The 20567-nt window shown below is 48.4% G+C and overlaps 1 protein-coding gene across 4 annotated transcripts in view; it reads left to right on the top strand.

The window, feature by feature from the left end:
- The window catches only part of LOC119954558 (CMP-N-acetylneuraminate-beta-galactosamide-alpha-2,3-sialyltransferase 4-like), a 131759-nt gene extending 121237 nt beyond the window's left edge, over positions 1-10522 (top strand). For all 4 annotated transcript variants that reach the window (XM_038779894.1, XM_038779893.1, XM_038779895.1 and 1 more), the window contains one exon: positions 9618-10522. In XM_038779894.1, coding sequence (XP_038635822.1) covers positions 9618-9698 — 81 coding nt within the window. In that variant the 3' untranslated portion in view covers positions 9699-10522. The remainder of the gene's footprint in view (positions 1-9617) is intronic.
- The last annotated feature ends 10045 nt before the right edge of the window (positions 10523-20567 follow it).

Below are 20567 nucleotides of genomic sequence, written 5' to 3'. Positions count from 1 at the left end.
GATCTTGAGTGGAGAAAAATGGCCTGAGGCGATTCACAGACACAGGAAGAAAAAACGGTGCTGAGGGAAGATTAGAAGGAGCTGACAAAACCTGGGTCTAAGGCAGGAGTTTTAAGCAGGGTTGTTAAAGGAAGAGAAGGAGGTGCAAAAATAGAAGGACATTGAGAGCGAGATCCAGAGTGTGGATTCTGGGAAGCTGCTGGTGAATGTCTATTGGCTGGGAAAACAATGGGACATGGACAAGCTGAACAGAGCCTTTGGACAGGAGTGGTTATAGGCTGGAGGACATTACAAGGTTAGCGAAGGAATATTCCGCAGAGGCACGAGGACATAAATTTTAAATTTGAGGCACTGGAGTTCCAGGAGGTAGAGTAGATCAGGAAGACCAGAATTGTTTTTTTTTTTGGCAATTTAGCGTGGTCACTCCACCTGCCCTGCACATCTTTAGGTTGTAGGGGTGAGACCCATGCGGACTTGGTGAGAATGTGCAAACTCCAATGGACGGCGACCCAGGGCCGCGATTGAACCCGGGTCCTCAGCGTCCTGAGACAGCAGTGCTAACCAGTGCACCACCATGCTGCCCTACGTAATCCGAATTCCTAGTGACTGGTCGATGGTGCAGAACAGGATATGGGCAACTTTGGATGAACTTTTGATGAACAATGTTGATGCAGGATAGTGAACGAAATAACCCAGCATCATAGAATGAGAAAGCTCAAAGGGAAGCCTTTTGGCACATTGTATCATAGATACGTAGATACATAGAAGATAGGAGCAGGAGGAGACCCTTTGTCCCTTCGAGCTTGCTCCGACATTCATCACGATCATGGCTGATCATGTCCGTGATAAAATCATCCAGTCCCACTGCCTTACCTTATATTTGAACTAGAGGTGGAGAGAAGATTAGAATTGAAAACGAGGGAATGTTACCTCAGCTTCATTTATTCTGAGTTTCTTTCAGACTTAAATTTATTACTTCCCGAGACTGTGATTGGTAGTAATATGATCATTAAGCAGCTATTAAACATGAAGTAAATTCGGTGTTGGAGCCAATTGTACATAAAATCTATGCACAATGTGTTGAGCAAAAAACAGAGGGAACTTACTTCACTGAAATGGATTTTAATGTTTGCAATTATAAAGTAATCAGGAGAAGAAATCTGAAATGCATGCCGTAAGAAAAGTCATGCGAATGACCTGGAATTATTGACCTCTGGCATTTTGAAAGTCAAGAGCAGCGGGTACGTGATGTGAGTATGGGAGCGGCTGATTTTCACAAACTCTGGGTCTGCTCATCTTTTAATCTATCTTTTCATCCTAGTTCACATTTCTTCTTTATCCTTTCTTGGGTTACATGGCTTGCGCTATGTCCCAAAAAGTGTTTGGCTGGTGATAAAGCCGAGATAGAACGTTTAAATGTGTATTTGTTTGTGGCGGCTGGAGTATGCCGGGTTGGGGCCCTAGTAGTGCAGTTGCTACCGAGTGGGCTCGTGCCCTGACGGTGCTGGCTGCATTGACAGATGATGGCTGCCAACAAAGGTGTTGTTCTGGCTGAACATCTCAACCCTGCAATAAAGATCGTCAAAGCCCAATTCCAGGAATTGAGGAGTGTTTTTATCATTTGTCAGGATGAGCAGAGCCAAAGCAGGGAGAGAGTAGAGAAGGTTAGGGTTGGTAGGGTCAGTTCGTCCTCGTTATGATAGAAGGCAGCAACCTCCCCCAGTTTGAGAGAATTAGTTTGGGGTTTTTCTTTTAGTTTTGTGAATCCGTGCTATTATCCTTGTTCGGCTCAGGCAGACTGTGTGTTCTGTTCTGGGCCTGGACGAGCGTTGAATTGCGTGTCACACAACAGAGAAAGGGAGATAGTGTGAAAGTACAGCTGCCTGTTATCAGGGGCTTTGTGGAAGCCAAACCCATGACATTACTAAAAGATGTTGGCTGAAGCTTACCAAAAAATGGCCAGTGAAAGAAAGCAATGTTATTCCCACATCGCTGATGCGAAATCTCATGGAACCTTAAGCCTCTTAAGAAGAACATTTTTTTCTTCACATGAATCATGCAGTGCTCTTGGTGGCTTCCCGCTGATTCACTCGCCCCTGGATTACTGCAATTACTGGCAGTTCCTTTTGAACGCCTTCCCGGCAATCCAGAACACTTGTTCCAGACCCAGTTGGGGGTGGCAGCCAGGAAGCCTGTACTGTGTTTCTCGGAGAGAGCTCTTGATGCACTATCAATTACGACGAGAGGAGAGTAGAGAGTAATCGAGGCTTTATTAAGCAGAGATGTGTTGCCTCCTGTAGCTGCTACCGAAATGGCTGCAGCTCGGTGAGCGCACACATTAATACTCTGCCTACTGGGCGGAGCCAGCAGGTAGGGATCTACCCCCGTACCCATAGTACAGGAGCCTTACCGTATTACCTCTCATATACACATTATACAAACAGTGGTGACTAATTCACCCCCTGTTAAAAAGGAATGCAGCGGGGGAGGTGGAAAAACTATTTACATGGTACATGAGCATTTTTAAAGTGTACAGTTTGGTGAACATTCACAAATTTAGCCGGTCTGGTGCCTTGATCCTCCGTTGTGAGTGCCGCAGTCCCGGTGATGATGCAGGCGCCGGCTTGATCACCTGTGAGCGTGTAGTCCTCATCTTCATCCCCGGGTGGAACCAATGGGAGGACGGATTATCCTGGAGCGGGGGCTGGGGTGAAGTGCGCTGGGGGGAGGATTGGTGGCGCCGGGGCAATTGGAGAGGGGGGGTGGGGAACCAGCTGGCGCCAGGTCCCTGAGGGAGACTGTGTCTTGGCGGCCGTCAGGGTGCGCCACGTATGCCTACTGCGGGTTTGCATGCAGCAGCTGTACCCTCTAGACCAACGGGTTCGCCTTGTGGGGCTGCACGTGCTTTCGGAGGAGGATGGGTCCTGGAGCTGCCAGCCACGTTGGGAGTGAAACCCCGGAGGTGGACATCCTAGGGAAGGCAAGGAGGTGTGCATGGGGGGGTTTCATTAGTCGCAGTGCAAAGTAGTGATAGGATGGAGTGGAGCACATCGTGGAGGACTTTCCTGCCAGCGGGAGACCGGGAGATTTTTAGACCGTAGGGCCAGCAGGACGGCCTTCAAGACCGTCGCATTCTCCTTCTCCACCTGCCCGTTTCCCCGGGGGTTGTAGCTGGTCATCCTGCTCGAGGCAATGCCCTTGCTGAGCAGGAACTGATGCAGCTTGTCACTCATAAAGGAGGGTCCCCGGTCGGTGTAGAGGTAAGCGGGGAAACCGAACAGGGTGAAGATGCTATTGAGGGCTTTGATGACTGTGGCAGACGTCATATAGGGGCATGGGATGGCGAAGCGGAATCTGGAGTATTCATCGACCACGTTCAGGAAGTACATGTTTCGGTTGGAGGAGGGAAGGGGCCCATTGAAGTCCATACTAAGCCTTTCAAAGGGGCGGGAGGCTTCACCAGGTGCGCTCGGTCTGGCCGGTAGAAGTGCGGGTGTGGGAAAATAATGCCACGGGTCTGCCTGCCTGGTTGAGGGTGGCGGCCAGAGTGACGCCCGATGCATCGCTCTCGACCTGAAAAGGGAGGGTCTCGTCGACCGCGTGCATCATGGCCTTGGCGATGTCGGCCTTGATGTGGTTGAAGGCCTGACGGGCCTCAGCCATCAGGGGGAAAACTGTGGGCTGAATGAGTGGGCGACCCTTGTCCGCATAGTTAGGGACTGACTGGGCATAATAGGAGAAAAACCCCAGGCATCGTTTCAGGGCCTTGGGGGAGTGGGGGAGTGGGAGTTCCATGAGGGGGCTGTTGCAGTCGGGGTCGGGCTAAGTGGTTGGTGCTGAACACTCACTTCTCCTTGTTATACGTGAGGTTCAGGTGTTTGGCGGCTTGCAGAAATTTGAAAAGGTTAGCGTCGTGGCCGCAGCTGGTGGTGTTATCTAGGTACGGAAAGGTGGCCCGCAGCCCACACCAGTCAACCATTCGGTCCATCTCACGTTGAAAGACTGAGACCCCGTTAGTGACGCCTAAGGGGACCCGAAGGAAATGGTAAAGGCGGCCATCTGCTTCGAACGCAGTGTATTGGCGGTCCGCCTTGCGGATGGGGAGCTCGTGGTCGGCAGATTTCAGGTCCACGGTCGAAAAGACCCAGTACTGTGCAATCTGATTGACCATATCAGATATGCGTGGGAGGGGGCACGCATCGAGCTGTGTGTACCAATTGATGGTCTGACTGTAGTCAATAACCATCTTCTGTTTCTCCCCAGTCTTTACCACTACCACTTAGGCTCTCCAGGGGGTGTTGCTGGCCTCAATAATACCTTCCCGCAGAAGCCGCTGGACCTCCGACCTGATGAAGGTCCTGTCCTGGACACTGTACCGTCTGCTCCTGAAGGCGACGGGTTTGCAATCCGGGGTGAGATTTGCAAACAGGGAAGGTGGGTCGACCTGAAGGGTCGTGAGCCTGCAGACGGTGAGGGGTAGTAGGGGTCCGCCAAATTATAGAGTTAGGCTGTAGGGGTTGCACTGGAAGTCTAGGCCAAGTAACAGGGCAGCACAGAGGTTGGGAAGGACGTAGAGTCGGAAGTTGCTGAATTCTACGCCCTTGACGGTGAGGGTGACGATGCAGTACCCCCAGATTACAACGGAATGGGATCCGGAAGCCAGGGAGATTCTCTGGTTAATGGGGTGTGTCATAATATACACACAGGTATATGATGGTGCACAGACAGGCAGTGATTGACACACAGGATGACCAGTGAACACACACAACACAGCAGCCAATCACCAGACAGGACATGACCACTATAAAGCCAGAGGGCACTAGTTTTCCCGCTCTCTCGGGATCCAGCCTCTGAGTCAGTCAGAGCTCGTGTGCAGCAACGAGAAAATACACCATGTGGTAGTAAGATAGTCTGGTCAGGTTAGCCTCAGGTCTCCAGTCAAGTCAGCATAGTGTCAACCCACAGTTAAAGCATGTATGATAGTTAAGAGTTCAATAAAATCGAGTTGCATTTCTTCAAGTGTTGGAAGCCTGTCTCTCTCACCACTGCAGTAAATGCAGTCCTCGCAGACCCAGCTTACCCAACACATCAGGGTGTGCCGCGAGGGAGCAGCGCCTTACCGTATAGGGGTGGATGAAGCTTTCCGTGCTCCTGGAGTCAAGAAGGCAGGATGTCTTGTGCCCATCGACCTTTACCGTCATCGACGCGGTTGCGAGGTTGTGCGGCCAGGACTGGTCGAGCGTGATGGAGGCAATTTGCGGTTAGTGTTGGTAGGGGTCCTGAGGTGCCGTCCAAGGTGACGCCAAAGATGGTGGCGCCCATGGGGCGCACATGGCGGGCGTCGTTAAAGGTGGCGGCACCCACGGGCCGCACGTCGTCTGCTGGGAGGAAGATGGCGGCGCCCACGGGCCGCACGTGTTCTGTTGGGAGGAAGATGGCGATGCCCACGGGCCACACGTGGTCTGTGAGGATGAAAATGGCGGCGCCCACGGGGCCGTACGTGGTGGGTGCAGGAACAATGTGCCTGGGTACAGCGGCGATCGACAGGGCCTGGCACATGGCAGCAAAATGTCCCTTCTTTCCGCAGGCCTTGCAGGTTGCGCTCCGCGCCGGGCAGCGTTGTCGGGGGTGCTTTGTCTGCCTGCAGAAATAGCACTTGGGCCCCCCGGGGTTGGCTGGCTGCCTCGCTGCGCAGGCTTGGGGTTGGCTGTGGGCAGCCGCTGGTGTGGTCCACGATGTCCATGAGGGCGCCGTGCGGTCGGGGCGTACGACTGTACGTTGCAGGAGGCGATCGATAGTGAATTCGCTAATTGCCTGGTCACCACGAGGTCAAGCGTACCCCCTTCTAATAGGAAGGGGAGAGAGGAAGGAGAGGGAGAGATGGATTAGAGAGAGAATGTATGTGCTGGAGGGGTTTCCTGAGTCAGGTGGATAACGGGGTTGTGTTGATACCAACTTTTGGAACTAACAGTTCATTGAATTAGTCTGGTGCCTCAGCAAGGATGCCACTGAAATGTTTCCATTGCAGGAAACTTTAATCTAAGTGTCCCACATAACCCTCTTCTTTCAACTGACTGCATGCTCTGTGCCTGATCTAATAGCAGTTTCAGAATGTTGCTGTTGTCAGTCCAGTTAGATTAAAAGCAGATTAAGGTTCGAGTCTGGTTCACAGGGGTAGTCAGAAAATGGGGCAAACTCTTCACAGGAGAGTACGTACTCACTTACACCCAGCTTTACAGAATCTTGCAGCACCGGATGAGGTCATTCAGCCCATCATGCCTGTAGCACATCTGTAAAACAGCTCCCAAATTAGACCAGTTGAGATACTCTTTGCGGCTGTCTCTCTGCAAGTGTTTCCATTTCTATGACCTATCCAATTTATTTTTGAAATATTGAATAGTCCCTTTTTGAAGGTGCTTTCACCACATTTTGAACCAAAGCAAATCTGAACATAACAACTCACCGTGAAAGAAAAATTCCTCTCATCTCCACTTTGAATCTTTAGACAATTATGTTCATTTGGTCAACAATCCACTGACCAATGGGAACAATTTCTCCTCCTTGACTATTAACATCCCTGGTAATTTTGAACACCTCTATTCAATGTCCCCTCTTCTTTCTGGTTTAACTTATGTTCTGATCTATATTGGGAAGCTTTCACCCTACTCCAGATAGACTCAGAAAAGTTTCTTCAAAACAGCTTTATTTACACTGTGGTCGAATTTTCCAGCTGTTCATGCCGGTGGGATCTTTCGACCTCACCAACGACACACTCCCGCCATGGGATTCCTAGTGGGGGGGGGGGGGGGGGGGGTTGGGTTCAATGGAAAATCCCATTGGCAGCAGAGAGACCAGAAGATCCTGCCATCGGCCAATGACGAGCTGCCTCACGCAGTCGGTAAACACACCACGGGGAGACCAGAGGATCCCACCCGATATAAATGATAAGCGATTGGGTAAAGACATCACTCTTGTGTGTAGCTTATTCCATTTTTCTAACAGAGCCTCTGGTACATGATTGCTAATGTCACTGTTTTTGTTATAAATTTAGAGTACCCAATTCTTTTTTTTTCAATTAAGGGGCAATTTAGCGTGTTCAATCCACCTACCATGCACATCTTTGGGTTCTAGGGGCGAAACCCACGCAAACACGGGGAGAATGTGGAAACACAACACAAACAGCGACCCAGAGCCGGGATCGAACCTGGGACCTCGGCGCCATGAGGCAGCAGTGCTAACCCACTGTGCCACCGTGCTGCCCGCTAATGTCACTGTTAACATCACCACCTCATTGCCAGCAGTAGTAACCCAGGGAACGACAATCTCTACTCCAATGTAGAACAAAGCCGCCTTCTCCAGTCTCTCCACATGGCTGAAATTCCTCACTCCTGAGGTTCTTTGTCAAACCTCCTTTTCAGCCTCTTTAAGGCCTTCACACCCTTCTGAAAATGTGGTACCTAAAATGATAATACTCCAGTTGGGGGCTAACCGGCGATTTTTAAAGTTTTGGAATATCACAGCTGCTTTGTTTTCTCAGCCAAGGGGATAACATTTTATTCCTCTGATTCCTGATGGTACCTAGATCCTAGTTTTCTTGGTTTCTGTTTAGGTTTTTGTTACAACCCCCCTGGGCTAGTACATGGTCAATTCCAGCCTAACTTGACCCAGTGTCGCAACACAATTGAAATTAACAAATAGTTCTTTGAAAAACACCCATGTCCTTGGCCCTTAGAACATAGAACATAGAACATAGAACAGTACAGCACAGAACAGGCCCTTCGGCCCTCGATGTTGTGCCGAGCAATGATCACCCTACTCAAACCCACGTATCCACCCTATACCCGTAACCCAACAACCCCCCCTTTAACCTTACTTTTTAGGACACTACGGGCAATTTAGCATGGCCAATCCACCTAACCCGCACATCTTTGGACTGTGGGAGGAAACCGGAGCACCCGGAGGAAACCCACGCACACACGGGGAGGACGTGTAGACTCCGCACAGACAGTGACCCAGCCGGGAATCGAACCTGGGACCCTGGAGCTGTGAAGCATTTATGCTAACCACCATGCTACCGTGCTGCCCTTAGCTGCCCAATAACTACAGTCACCAGGGGCAGAATTCTCCGACTCCCCGCAGGGTCAGGGAATCGCCCGGTGCCGACGTAAATCCCGCCCCCGCCGTGGCCGGAATTCTCCGCCACCTGGGAATCGGCAGGAGCGGGAATCGCGCCCCGCCGGTCGGCAGGCCCCCCGCGGCGATTCTCGGCCCGCGATGGGCTGAAGTCCCACCGCTGTCAGGCCTCTCCCGCTAACATGGTTTAAACCACCTCTGTTCCGGCGGGATTGGCGGCGCGAGCAGGCCCCCGGAATCCGGGGGGGGGGGCGCGGGGCGATCGGACCCCGGGGGGTTTCCCCCACGATGGCCTGGCCTACGATCGGGGCCCACCGATCGGCGGGTGGGCCAGTGCCGTGGGGTCACTCTTTTTCTTCCGCCGCGGCCTCCACCATGGCGGAGGCGGAAGAGACCCCCTCCACCGCGCTTGCGCCGGTGGTGATGTCAGCAGCCGCTGATGCTCCGGCACATGCGCGGACTCACGCCGGCCGGTGAAGGCCTTTCGGCCAGCCCAGACGCCGGCCAGCGTAGCGCCAAACGCCTTTGGCGCCAGTTTTGGCGCCAGTTGGCGGAGCGGGAACCACTCCGGCGTGGGCCTAGCCCCTAAAGGTGCGGTGCACCCCGCCGGGTAGGGGAGAATTTCGCCCCAGGTTTGTAAATGTAAATACAATTAAGTTTATTACTAACAACAACCATAATTAAATAAGCAGCATAAACAACAGTTTATGACCAGACGAAGCTGATTGAACATTATCCAATTCCTAGACACCTCCCTCACTTAAACTCTACACACAAACACACACACATGACAGACAAACACAGAGGGGAGAAAAGAGGGGTAAAATAATAAATAAAAGAAATCAAAGTCTTTTTTTCAGTGGTTGTCTAAAGCAGACATTCCTTCTCTTCAATCTAGGCTCTGAAATTGAGGTTATCGTTGTAGATTCATGCCGATTCTGTGTACAGCAATGTAATTTTTCTTCCTTCAATCTAGGCTTTCAGTTGGAAATATCTGCTTTCAATCAGTAATGATTTTCACTGCAGATTCATTCAGGTCTCTGCAGTTTCAGAAATACAGCTGCTATACAGCTCTTCTGGATAACGTCAAGGAAGAGAGACTTACACAGCCTCTTTCCTCTGACTGCGCAGAACTCAACCAACTTCCCCTGACTCCCTGAAAATCATTCCACTCAGGCAGGACCCAATCACCGACTGTTGCCGGCAGAATATGGCTTTTCGGCCAATTCATTGGCCAATATCCAACTAAACGAACTGAATCTCACCAATCTCTCGGGTGCCAAAAAGTCTGGTTTCTGCTGTCCGAAGGCCAGCATGATGTATTATGTTGTAACTTTTGAGCTCCTCAAAGTGATAGCAACAAAAATAGAGGGGAAAAAAGTGAATCAACGGGAAGGGCCCTTACACTTTGTACATTTGTCATTCGTCACTTGGAATTTGAAGCTGTGGCCAACTTAATCATTCTGATTACTTTTGTTTTTCAGTCAAATGTGCACAACGTCACCCATGAAGACGTGTTTTTAAAGAAGCTCCGGAATGCTGGAATTATCAAATACCTCACTTAAGCACAGTGATCACCTTTACATTTTTGAGATGAAATGCTTTCAGCCAAGCTGCTGAGAATTTACTTTACTTGTATCTATTCCTTCCCTCCAGCGCGCTCAGAATCACAACACTCTGTGCCTCTCATTGCCACCCTGCACATCCCTGTTTCTGCTTCAGCCTGGTGGAGGGTATGTGGATAGTGTGCTAACCTCTCTACAGTGAGGTAAATGGAGGAAAGCTAATATATGGTGGGGCTGTGCCAATATTCATCCAGTGTGAATGGTAAGGCTATGTAATCAAGGCACAGGATGGTCAGTAAAATTTTGTGCAGGGCGTTAATGAAGTTTTCTCACATTATGGGAACTGATGGACCCATCACTTTTAACACGATTCAGTGCATTGCTTTGCAACAGGGGAAGTGGCAATGAAACCCCCGCTCTGACTATTGATCGCTATTTTCTGACTGGTTTGAGGGCAATGTGACCCACATCGGGTAGTGGAAAATCCACCTTAAGGTCTAAAATGGAAAGAGGATGCACAGGACTGGGGAATGGGAGAGAGGTGAATGGGCTGGAGAAATTGTAATGGATAATGAGGTGTGGGGGAGTTAGAGGGAGGTGCGTAGGAATGGGAATTAAGACACTATAGGTGGAGGGACAAGGTTATCTATCCTTTAACTGTTGTCGATCTGTTTCTTTCTCTTGATTTCACTTTCCAAGAAGTTCAGAAATAGTTTTGTTTCCAGAACATAGAACATAGAACAGTACAGCACAGAACAGGCCCTTCGGCCCTCAATGTTGTGCCGAGCAATGATCACCCCACTCAAACCTTCTATCCACCCTATACCCGTAACCCAACAACCCCCCCCTTAACCTTACTTTTTTTAGGACACTATGGGCAATTTAGCATGGCCAATCCACCTAACCCGCACATCTTTGGACTGTGGGAGGAAACCGGAGCACCCGGAGGAAACCCACGCACACACGGGGAGGACGTGCAGACTCCGCACAGACAGTGACCCAGCCGGGAATCGAACCTGGGATCCTGGAGCTGTGAAGCATTTATGCTAACCACCATGCTACCATGTTGCCCATTCTCTCCCTCTACCAACAGCTGTTGGCTTCTCTCAATGGCGATGGGCATTTTCACTGGACTGTGGGCTCCTGAGTCTCAGCCCAGTGGCAAATACTGAAATATGTGTCAGGCCCTAAAAAAAAGACAGGTGTTGTTCTCACAACAATGACTTGGGCAATTAGAAGATATCTTAGGCATCACATCCTGAAAATATGAACACGGAAGAGCAACAAATGTGCAATAAAGAACAATTTTGATGGCTGAAGGAACGATTACAGAGTAAAGCATTCAATTCTGAATGTTCATGGTGCAATATTACAATGTACGCGTACTGCAGAAGAACCAGGTTAACAATAATATTTCACAGTGGCAATGGAAAAGAAAACTCAATGGCTGGAAATCACTGTTCATGCTGACGGTGCAGCACTAGTTGGGCCGGAGGTCCCAACAGTATGAAAAGCCAGAGAATTCCAGCCAATAAGAAACCCCATTGGCAGTGGCAGGTCCAGAAGATCCCACCACAGGCAAAAGGTGCCCCATCACTCCCATCACGAGAAGCACACAGCGGGGACGGCAGAGATTCTTGGCCATGAGTTAAACATAGAACATATAGTGCAGAAGGAAGCCGTTCGGCCCATCGAATCTGCACCGGCCCACTTAAGCCCTCACTTCCACCCTATCCCCATAACCCAATAACCCCTCCTAACCTTTTTTGGTTACCAAGGGCAATTTATCATGTCCAATCCACCTAACCTGCACTTCTTTGGACTGCAGGAGGAAACCGGAGCACCCGGAGGAAACCCACGCAGACACGGGGAGAACATGCAGACTCCACACAGACAGTGACCCAGCAGGGAATCAAACTTGTGCTACCATGCTGCAAACAATCTGCCCGCCCCGTGTCATGTTTCTCGGCAGCAGAAGGTGGCTTGCCATTGGCCAGCAGCGGGATCTTTGGTACCGCCGCTGCCAATGGGATTTGCCATTGAATCCACCCTGTTCCACTGGGAAACATGCGGCAGGCATCCGAGTCAGCAAGACTGCAAGATCGCACTCGCACAAACAGCCATAAGGCCTCACCCTTGAACTCAGGTGATTAAAAGCTCCATCTGAATGTTTATTTAACCTTCAAAAGGAAGGAATATGAAGGAATGTTTCCAGACTGTCAGGTAAAAGAAGTTTAACTCATTTAATTGGAAAATCAGTGAACTGTAGTCAAGATAAAAAGAAAGGCCGTCAATACTGTTCGCCAGGAAGGTGACACCTACTCCTGGAGCAGAGCACAGGTTTACATATGGGACTCCTGTACTTTTAAATTGTAGATTAGTGAGCTAGTACTGTCTTAAAGGACCAAATGGTCCATGCTGATGTCAAGAGCTCTTTGTAACTCATTGAAAAACGCGAATGTACTCCAGTTAATGAAAACCTCATGCAACGCCTCCTTCTCAGATGAAAGTATTTCTTTAACTTCAGTAATTTGAGATTGTGTGCAGTACCTGTGCAATTTTAACTCTGAAGAGTCAGTCGCTGATGGATGAACAAATGAAGAAAGTTCTGGAACTGAACATTGACAGTCTGATGTGAAGCTGCAGGTTCTACGTCTTGAGCTTCAACAAATAAATAACTTGTGCCAGGGCACTTGTGATAAAAAATGTGAGCATTTTCCATGAAGATGATTGTCCTCCCAGTGACTCCCAGAAAGGGAGAGATTCACTTTGAGCCGCATTGTTTCTCCAATATGGCCCCATTGCCAGGATTACTCCTTCATTTGTGAATCTGATAGAATGCAAGGAGATATCTTGGGAGTCTTTTGGAGAGGTGCTTTCTCTAGAACGTTCACTGACAGGGGCCTTACCACCTAGCCCCCAAACATTTCAATCCACCTGTCCCCAATCAGGTTTCTATGGAGCCAGCGGATTTTGACCATTGTTCTTGGGATCCCTGTTTGAAACAAGCACAGAAAGAGCAGCTGGATTTAGATAGAATGAAACATGCACAATTTGAAGAGCCAAGCATTGAGGCCAACACTTGGGAACATGGCCATATCATCAATATTGCATGTATATAGCAGATTGCCCAACACTTTGAATAACAGTTGTCGATCAGGGAATAAGACAAGAAAATATGAGACATTATTTATTGTGATATCTTCAGTTATTTTTAAAAGAGCTTACTTGACAGATGGAGCAGAGGGTTCCTTGGCACTGGAATGTGATATGAGTTGAATTTAACTAGCCTCCGCTGACTTCCTACAGTCCCACTGCCACTGTCCAGTACAATGGAAAGAGCACAAAACCTGCCCAATACTAGATACAAAATAATTAAAAGGCAGTTTGATTCAGACAGAGTGGAGGGCGGCTGATGTGGGAAGTGAGGAAAATGTCATTATGGTGCATTAAAGGACATTCTGCTGATATTGGAATGAGAAATATATCTGGGACAAATATTGGAAAGGCTCTCTCTATCCTCATCCAGCACTACATCCCTTACAGAACTTTGTGTCATCCCCCGCACCCTTCTCCTCACCATTGGCAACCATGTCTTAAACCTTCTCATCTCCAAGCTCATCAACTCCCTCAAGAATCTGCCCTCTGCCTCATAAAGAACTTCCTTAAAACTTGAATAAACCTTTCAGCCACTGGCCATCATGTCTTCTTACGTGGTTCAGTGTCAATATTTGTGAAATGTCTTGGATTGTTTTATTAAGTTATAGATACCATGTAAAAGCAAGTTATTGTTCCAGGTCCTTTTGTGCACACATGGGTTGAATCGGGAATCTTTTTTACGACCTCGATGTACTATTTAAAATACCACTAAATAAATGTTTGCTCTGTGGGTCATTGATTAATTTTGATTAATACCGTACATTGTTCAGATCTTACAATCCCAACAATTATGTCCAAAAAACAATTTATGCGGAAATCAGCACTCTGCTAATTTGTGCAATTAATGTTAAGCCAGCAATGTAAAACTCATCTGTTGTTGCTTTCAGGAGGTTAGGACGCAAATGCATGTCGCCTTGAATGTATCAGGAAGCGTTAAGTGATTATGACCTAAACATACACTCGCAACAGCATTGCTACAGTTCGCTGTTACATTTGTTACTTCCAGTCTTAGTCATGGAGAGACTAGGGGCGCGATTCTCCCGAGTTACGAAAAATTGGGAAGCTGGCGTCATAAACGGGCGCGTTTGACGCCAGCCTCCGCCCCCCCGACCGGGAACCGATTCATCGCCCCGGTCGGGGCTAGCATCGCGCGGCCGTGAACTCCAGCATCGCGGGCTTAACGAATTTCATTAAGCCCGCTAGCCAAAGTTAGCGACGGCTGACGCGTCAGATGACGTCAGCCGCGCATGCGCGGATTGGACGACTCCAACTCGCGTATGCGCGGATGACGTCATCATGCATATGTGTGAAACCCGCGTATGCGTGGGCCGGTATGCCCCTAAGCCGCCCCGCGAATGGATCCAGCGGGGCGGCGGAAGGAGAAAGAGTGCGCGGGGTAAGTACCCGCTGCCCGCGATCGGTGGGCACCGATCGCGGGCCCATGGCACCTTTGGCACGGCCGTGGTACGGCCGTGCCAATCGGTGCCATGGTTCCCGAGAACGGGACTTTACGGCCGTTTTTACGAACGGTCAGAGCAGGTGTGTTTTACGCTTGTAAAAACGGCCGTAAAGGCCTTGGAAATCGGCCCATCAGCTAGGAGTGAATCGCTGCTCGCTGTAAAAAAACGGCAGGCAGCGATTCGTGACGGAAGGCGGTCGTGGGGGGGGGAGAATAGCGGGAGGGCGTCGGACCAGCGTGTCCGTAAAAATTTACGCCGCCCGCTATTCTCCGATTTTTCGTAAGTCGGGAGAATCGCGCCCTAGGTTTCTACTGGAGAGGCAACTGCACTGAATTAATTAGGTAGCTGATTTCTCTGCAGCCAGCAATGCAGAGTACTCCCTGTCGAATTTCAGCTGTTATAAATACGTCCTGCTAAGAGCACAAAGTTAGCAAACACAAAGACGGCAGCTCGTCACTGAGGGCAGCTAGACACAAAGGCCGGGATGTTCCAGCCCCCACCCCACCCTCCGGTGTCTTGTTTTGCAGCAGTGTCAGCGGCTCGCCGTAGGCCCGATGGCTGCATCTTCCGCTCCCGTCGGTGTCTATGGCGTTTTACGTGATTCGTCCACCCCGCTGCTGGGGATCCCGCGGTGCCGACGGCGAGGCCAGAAGATTCTGCCAACGGGAAGGCTGGAAAATCCCACTCAAAGTGGTCAGGTAGGAATTTGATGAGTGAGGGTAGCAGTGCTGCTTCACAACTACCTTAGCTATCTTATAAAGAAAGTTCAGGAAAATGGTCTTTCTAGACTCCGATAATTTTAATAATTATAAGGTTTTAGTAGTTCGGGAAGGTTTAGTAATATTGATAAAACTTATCAGGGACACAGAAAGAGGAGCAGGAGTAGGCCATTCCGCCCCTCGAGCCTGGCTCTGCCATTCAATGAATCAATGGCTGACTTTGATCTTAATGCCATTTGCCCGTACTACCCCTGTATCCTTTCGATATTTTTAATAAGTCTATCCATCTTGGTCTTGAATATACACAATTACTGAACATTCACACCCCTCTGAGTGAAATAACTCATAAGATTCTTCACCTCTGAGTGAAGAAATTCCTCCTCACTCAGTCCAAAACAGCCTACTTCCTATTCTGGGACTGCGACCCCTGGTTCTAGAACCTTCCAACCAAGGAACGCATCCTTCCTGCATCTACTCTGTCAATCCGCAGAACCATAGAAAAGTTCCATTAAAGAATGAAACACTTTTTCCCATCATGTCTACGTTGGCTGGAAAACAAGATGGCCGCGCATTCCAATCCCACTTCCAGGAACCGGCCCATAGCCTTACATGTCACAATACATCAGGTGGAGATCCAGGTATATTTTCAATCAGTTGGGTGTTTCTCCCTCAACCATCAATCTAAAAAGCAACTTCTAGATACCGACCATACTCTGGGTGAAACAGTGTTCCATAATGTCCCTTCTAATCCTTCTACTAATCAGCTGAAATCTATGTCCCCTGACAATTGATCTCTCTGTTAGAAGATACAATTTTTCCCTGTATACCCTATCTAAGCCCCTCATAATCTTAGCAGATTTAAAACAGAAACAAGGAGGAATTGCATCACTCAAAGGAATACTCTGCCCCAGTGTGTCGTGGACACCGGAACATTAAACAAATTTAAGGAGGCGATTAATACATTATTATTTAGTAGCAGGATAAAGGGTTATGGGGAGGGGGCATGGAAGGTGGAGATGAGATCAGCCATGATTGTATTGAATAGCAGTGCAGGCTCAAAGAGCTGGATGGCCTACTCCTGTTCCCAGTTCTTATCTTGATATCCTTATTAAAAAGCAAGGGGTGCATCACTGAGCCCTGTGGAATGCCACTGGGAACCGTTGTCCAAATACAAAAACATCAATTGAACATTACTGCTCGTTATGTGTCACTGAGCAATTTTGGTATCTAACTCACCACCATCGCCTGTGCCCCATGGCCTTTTACTTTTCTGACCAGTCTACCATGTGGGACCTTGTCAAATATTTTCTTATAATCCATGTAGACCGCATCCATAGCATATCCACAGCAGTATCCTGTAGTGGTTAGTAAGTTTGCAGATGACACCAAGATTGGTGGCATAGTGGATAGTGAAGAAGGTTATATAAGATTGCGACAGGATCTTGACCAATTGGGCCAGTGGGCTGATGAATGGCAGATGGAGTTTAATTTGGATAAATGTGAGGTGATGCATTTTGATAGATCAAATCAGGGAAGGACCTACTCAGTTAATGGTCGGGAGTTGGGGAGAGATACAGAACAAAGAGACCCAGGAGTACCGGTTCATAGCTCCTTGGAGGTGGAGTTGCAGGTGGACTGGGTGTGGTAGTATGACTAGGGAGATTACGGTACCCTTGAACCAAGTGCCATTGGTGCAGAAGACTCGCTGCCCATTGGCCCAGGCAAGTCATGTGCCTCTCTGCCAATTGGCTGAGGCTAGTCATGTGCGTCCCTGCCGATTGGCTGAGAGGTAGGTAACTCCGCCTACGAGGCGGGGTATAAGAACCCGTACTGGCTGGCAGTCGGCCTTTCTCTGTACGTCTACTGCTGGGCACATATCTAGTGCATTAAAGCCTGTCGTTTGGAACTACTTCCCGTCTCGTGTCCGATTGATGGTGCATCACTGGGTGATGAAGAAGGCATTCGGCACGCTAGGTTTTATTAGTCATAATATTGAATACAGGCGTTGGGACATCTTGTTGAAGTTGTACAAGACATTGGTAAGACCACACATGGAATACTGTGTTCAGTTCTGGTCATCCTTTAATAGGAAGGATATTGTTAAACTAGAAAAATTGCAGAAGAGATTTACAAGAATGCTACCAGGACTTGATGGTCTGAGTTATAAGGAGAGGCTGAATAGGCTGGGACGTTTTTCCCTGGAGCGTAGAAGGCTGAGGGGTGATCTTATAGAGATCTATAAAATAATGAGGGGCGTAGATAAGGTAGATAGTCAACATCTTTTCCCCAAAGCTGAGGAGTCTGGAACTAGAGGGCACAGGTTTAAGGTGAGAGGGTAGAGATACAAAAGAGACCAGAGGGGAAATTTATTCACACAGAGGGTGGTGAACATCTGGAATGGGCTGCCAGAGGCAGTGGTGGAGGTGGGTACAATCTTTTACTTTAAAAAAGTTAGACAGTTACATCGGCATGGTTGGTATAGAGGGACGTGGGCCAGATGCGGGCAAGTGGGACGAGCTTAGTGATAGAAACTGGGTGGCATGGATAAGCTGGTCTGAAGGGCCTGTTTCTATTCTGTGAACATCTATGACTCTACCCTCATCAATCCACATTGTGATTTTGTCAAAAAATTCAATTAATTTAGTAACACGACTTTTGCTTAACAAAACTATGCTGACTATCCCTGATTGATCCTTACCTTACTAAGCGATAGGTTATCCTGGCTCTCAGAACTGATTCCAATAATTTTCCCACCACAGAAGGCAGACAAACTGGTCTCTAATTATTTGACCTATCCCCTTTTAAACAGTGATACAACATTCGCAGACCACCAGTCCTCTGGTAACTCATCTGTATATAGTGAGGATTGGGAAACAATTCTCAGGGCATTTGTTATTTCCACCTTGGCTTCCTTCAACAGCCTGAGATAAAATCCATCCAGACCTGGTGATTTATCCACATTCAAGGATGTCAGTCTCTCCAGGGCTTCCTGTCTCGCTATGTTTATTGTGTCTAATATTTCACACTCCTCCTCATTAACTGGAATATCTGCATCATCCCTCTCCTTCCGTCGAGGGACAGGTAGTATTGAGGAAGCAAGGGGGCTGCAGAAGCATTTGGACATCTAGGAGAGTGGGCAATGAAGTGGCAAATTAAATACAATGTGGAAATGTGTGAGGTTATGCACTTTGGAAGGAGGAATTTTTGGATAGACTATTTTCTAAATGGGGAAATACTTAGGAAATCAGAAGCACAAAGGGACTTGGGAATCATTGTTCACGATTCTCTTAAGGTTAACGTGCAGGTTCATTCGGCAGTTAAGAAGACAATATTAGCATTCATGTCAAGAGGGCTAGAATACAAGACTGAGGATGTACTTCTGAGACTGTATAAGGCTCTGGTCAGACCCCATTTGGAGATCAAGAGGGCTAGAATACAAGACTGGGGATGTACTTCTGAGGCTGTATAAGGCTCTAGTCAGACCCCATTTGGAGATCAAGAGGGCTAGAATACAAGACTGGGGATGTACTTCTGAGGCTGTATAAGGCTCTAGTCAGACTCCATTTGGAGATCCCTGGAATGAAGAACTTGTCGTATGAGGAACGGTTGAGGACTCTGGGTCTGTACTCGTTGGAGTTTAGATGGATGAGAGGGGATCTCATTGAAACTTACAGGATACTGCGAGGCCTGGATAGCGTGGACGTGGAGAGGATGTTTGCACTTGTGGGAGAAACTAGAAGCACAGGACACCATCTCAGACTAAAGGGACGATCCTTTATAACAGAGATGAGGAGGAATTTCTTCAGCCAGAGAGTGGTGAATCTGTGGAACTCATTGCTGCAGAAGGCTGTGGAGGCCAAATCACTGAATGTCTTTAAGACAGAGATAGGTAGGTTCTTGATTAATAAGGGAATTAAGGAAAGACAGGAGAATGGGAATGAGAGAAAATCAGCCATGATTGAATGGCAGAGCAGACACGATGCGCCGAGTGGCCTAATTCTGCTCCCATGTCTTATGGTCTTTGTGAAGAAAGAGACAAAATAATCATTAAAAATTCGTCCGACATCCTTAGCATCAGCGGTTACATTATACATCCCTGATTTGTTTTTTTACTTCACCTTCGTGCTTTCTGTCCTCTAGGCTTTCTAACATATTCATTTTTCAAATGACAGTCAACGAGTTTTGTTTTCTTCTTTATCTAACCCTGTATGCTTCCAGATTACCAGGGGGATCTAGATTTGGCAACACCAGCCTTGTTCTTTGTGGGGACATGTCCACACTCTGCTCGTAGAATCGCAATTTTGGGGGCCCCACGGTGGTGGCATTGCTGCCTCACGGCGCCGAGGTCCCAGGTTCGATCCCAGCCCTGGGTCACTGTCCATGTGGAGTTTGCACATTCTCCCTGTGTATGTGTGGGTGTCACCCCCACAATGCAAAGATGTGCAGGGTAGGTGGATTGGCCACACTAAATTGCCCCTTAATTGAGAAAAAAATGAATTGGGTACTTTAAGTTTAAAAAAAGAATCACACTTTTGAATGCCTCCGGCTGGTCAGTCACTAATTTTCCTACAAATAGATGTAATGCCCTGTAAGAATTTTCTATGTCTCAAACAGGTAATCATTCTTCAAAACTCAAGTGAATTGCAGGTACAGTCCCCTCAAATATTTCCTCATGGAACAGTCCTGTCATCCGAGGGATTAATCTGAGGATTGCACTCAATCTATGGCAAATTTATCCTTCCTGAGGGCGAAGATAGCAATGAGGAAAATGGTAATCACAGTGTGGTAGGAAGGGACAAAGTATACAAACATAAGAGTGTGCCAGCAAATAAGGTTAAAATCGGAAAAAGACAGATTTAAAGGAACCGTATCTGAGAACACAAGCAGAATTCGCCACAAGGTAGATTACTTGATGGCACAAATAGAAGTAAACTGGTCTTCACATTTTTGGAAGGGGGGGGCGGCATGGTGGCACAGTGGTTAGCACTGCTGCAGCACAGCTCCAGGGATCTGGGTTCAATTCCGACCTCGGGTGACTGTGTGTGTGGAGTTTGCACTTTCTCCCCGTGTCTGCATGGATTTTCCTCCGGGTGCTCCGTATGGCCTATTTCTATTCTGTAGTGATTCTATGACTGTTTGCACTTTCTTTCTATGTCTGTGTGGGTTTCCTCCGAATGGCTCCAGTTTCCTCCCACAGTCCAAAGATGTGCACATTATCTGGATTAGCCGTGCTAATTGCCCCTTAGATATGCAGGTTATGGGGATAAGGCTGGGGGGGGGGGGGGGGGGGGGAGAGTGGGCCGAGGTCGGTGCTCTTTCAGAGGGTTGGTGCAGCCTCGATGGGCTGAACGTCCTCTTTCTGCACTGCATGAATTCTGTGGATTCTATGATAGGCAAAAAAGAAAAGGAGGCGAGCAGCACGGTTAATAAAGGATGAGTTCAGCACATTAGTGAGAAAGAATCTTAATCAGAATATCAAGGTGTAAAATTAGTTTGGGTGGGGCAGCAAGGGGCAGCAAATAATGCTGGAG

The sequence above is a fragment of the Scyliorhinus canicula genome, chromosome 19 (assembly GCF_902713615.1).
Source record: "Scyliorhinus canicula chromosome 19, sScyCan1.1, whole genome shotgun sequence".
NCBI lineage: Eukaryota > Metazoa > Chordata > Chondrichthyes > Carcharhiniformes > Scyliorhinidae > Scyliorhinus > Scyliorhinus canicula.
The sequence above is the reverse complement of the archived record's forward strand: the minus strand, read 5'-3'. Positions and strand labels throughout refer to the sequence as shown.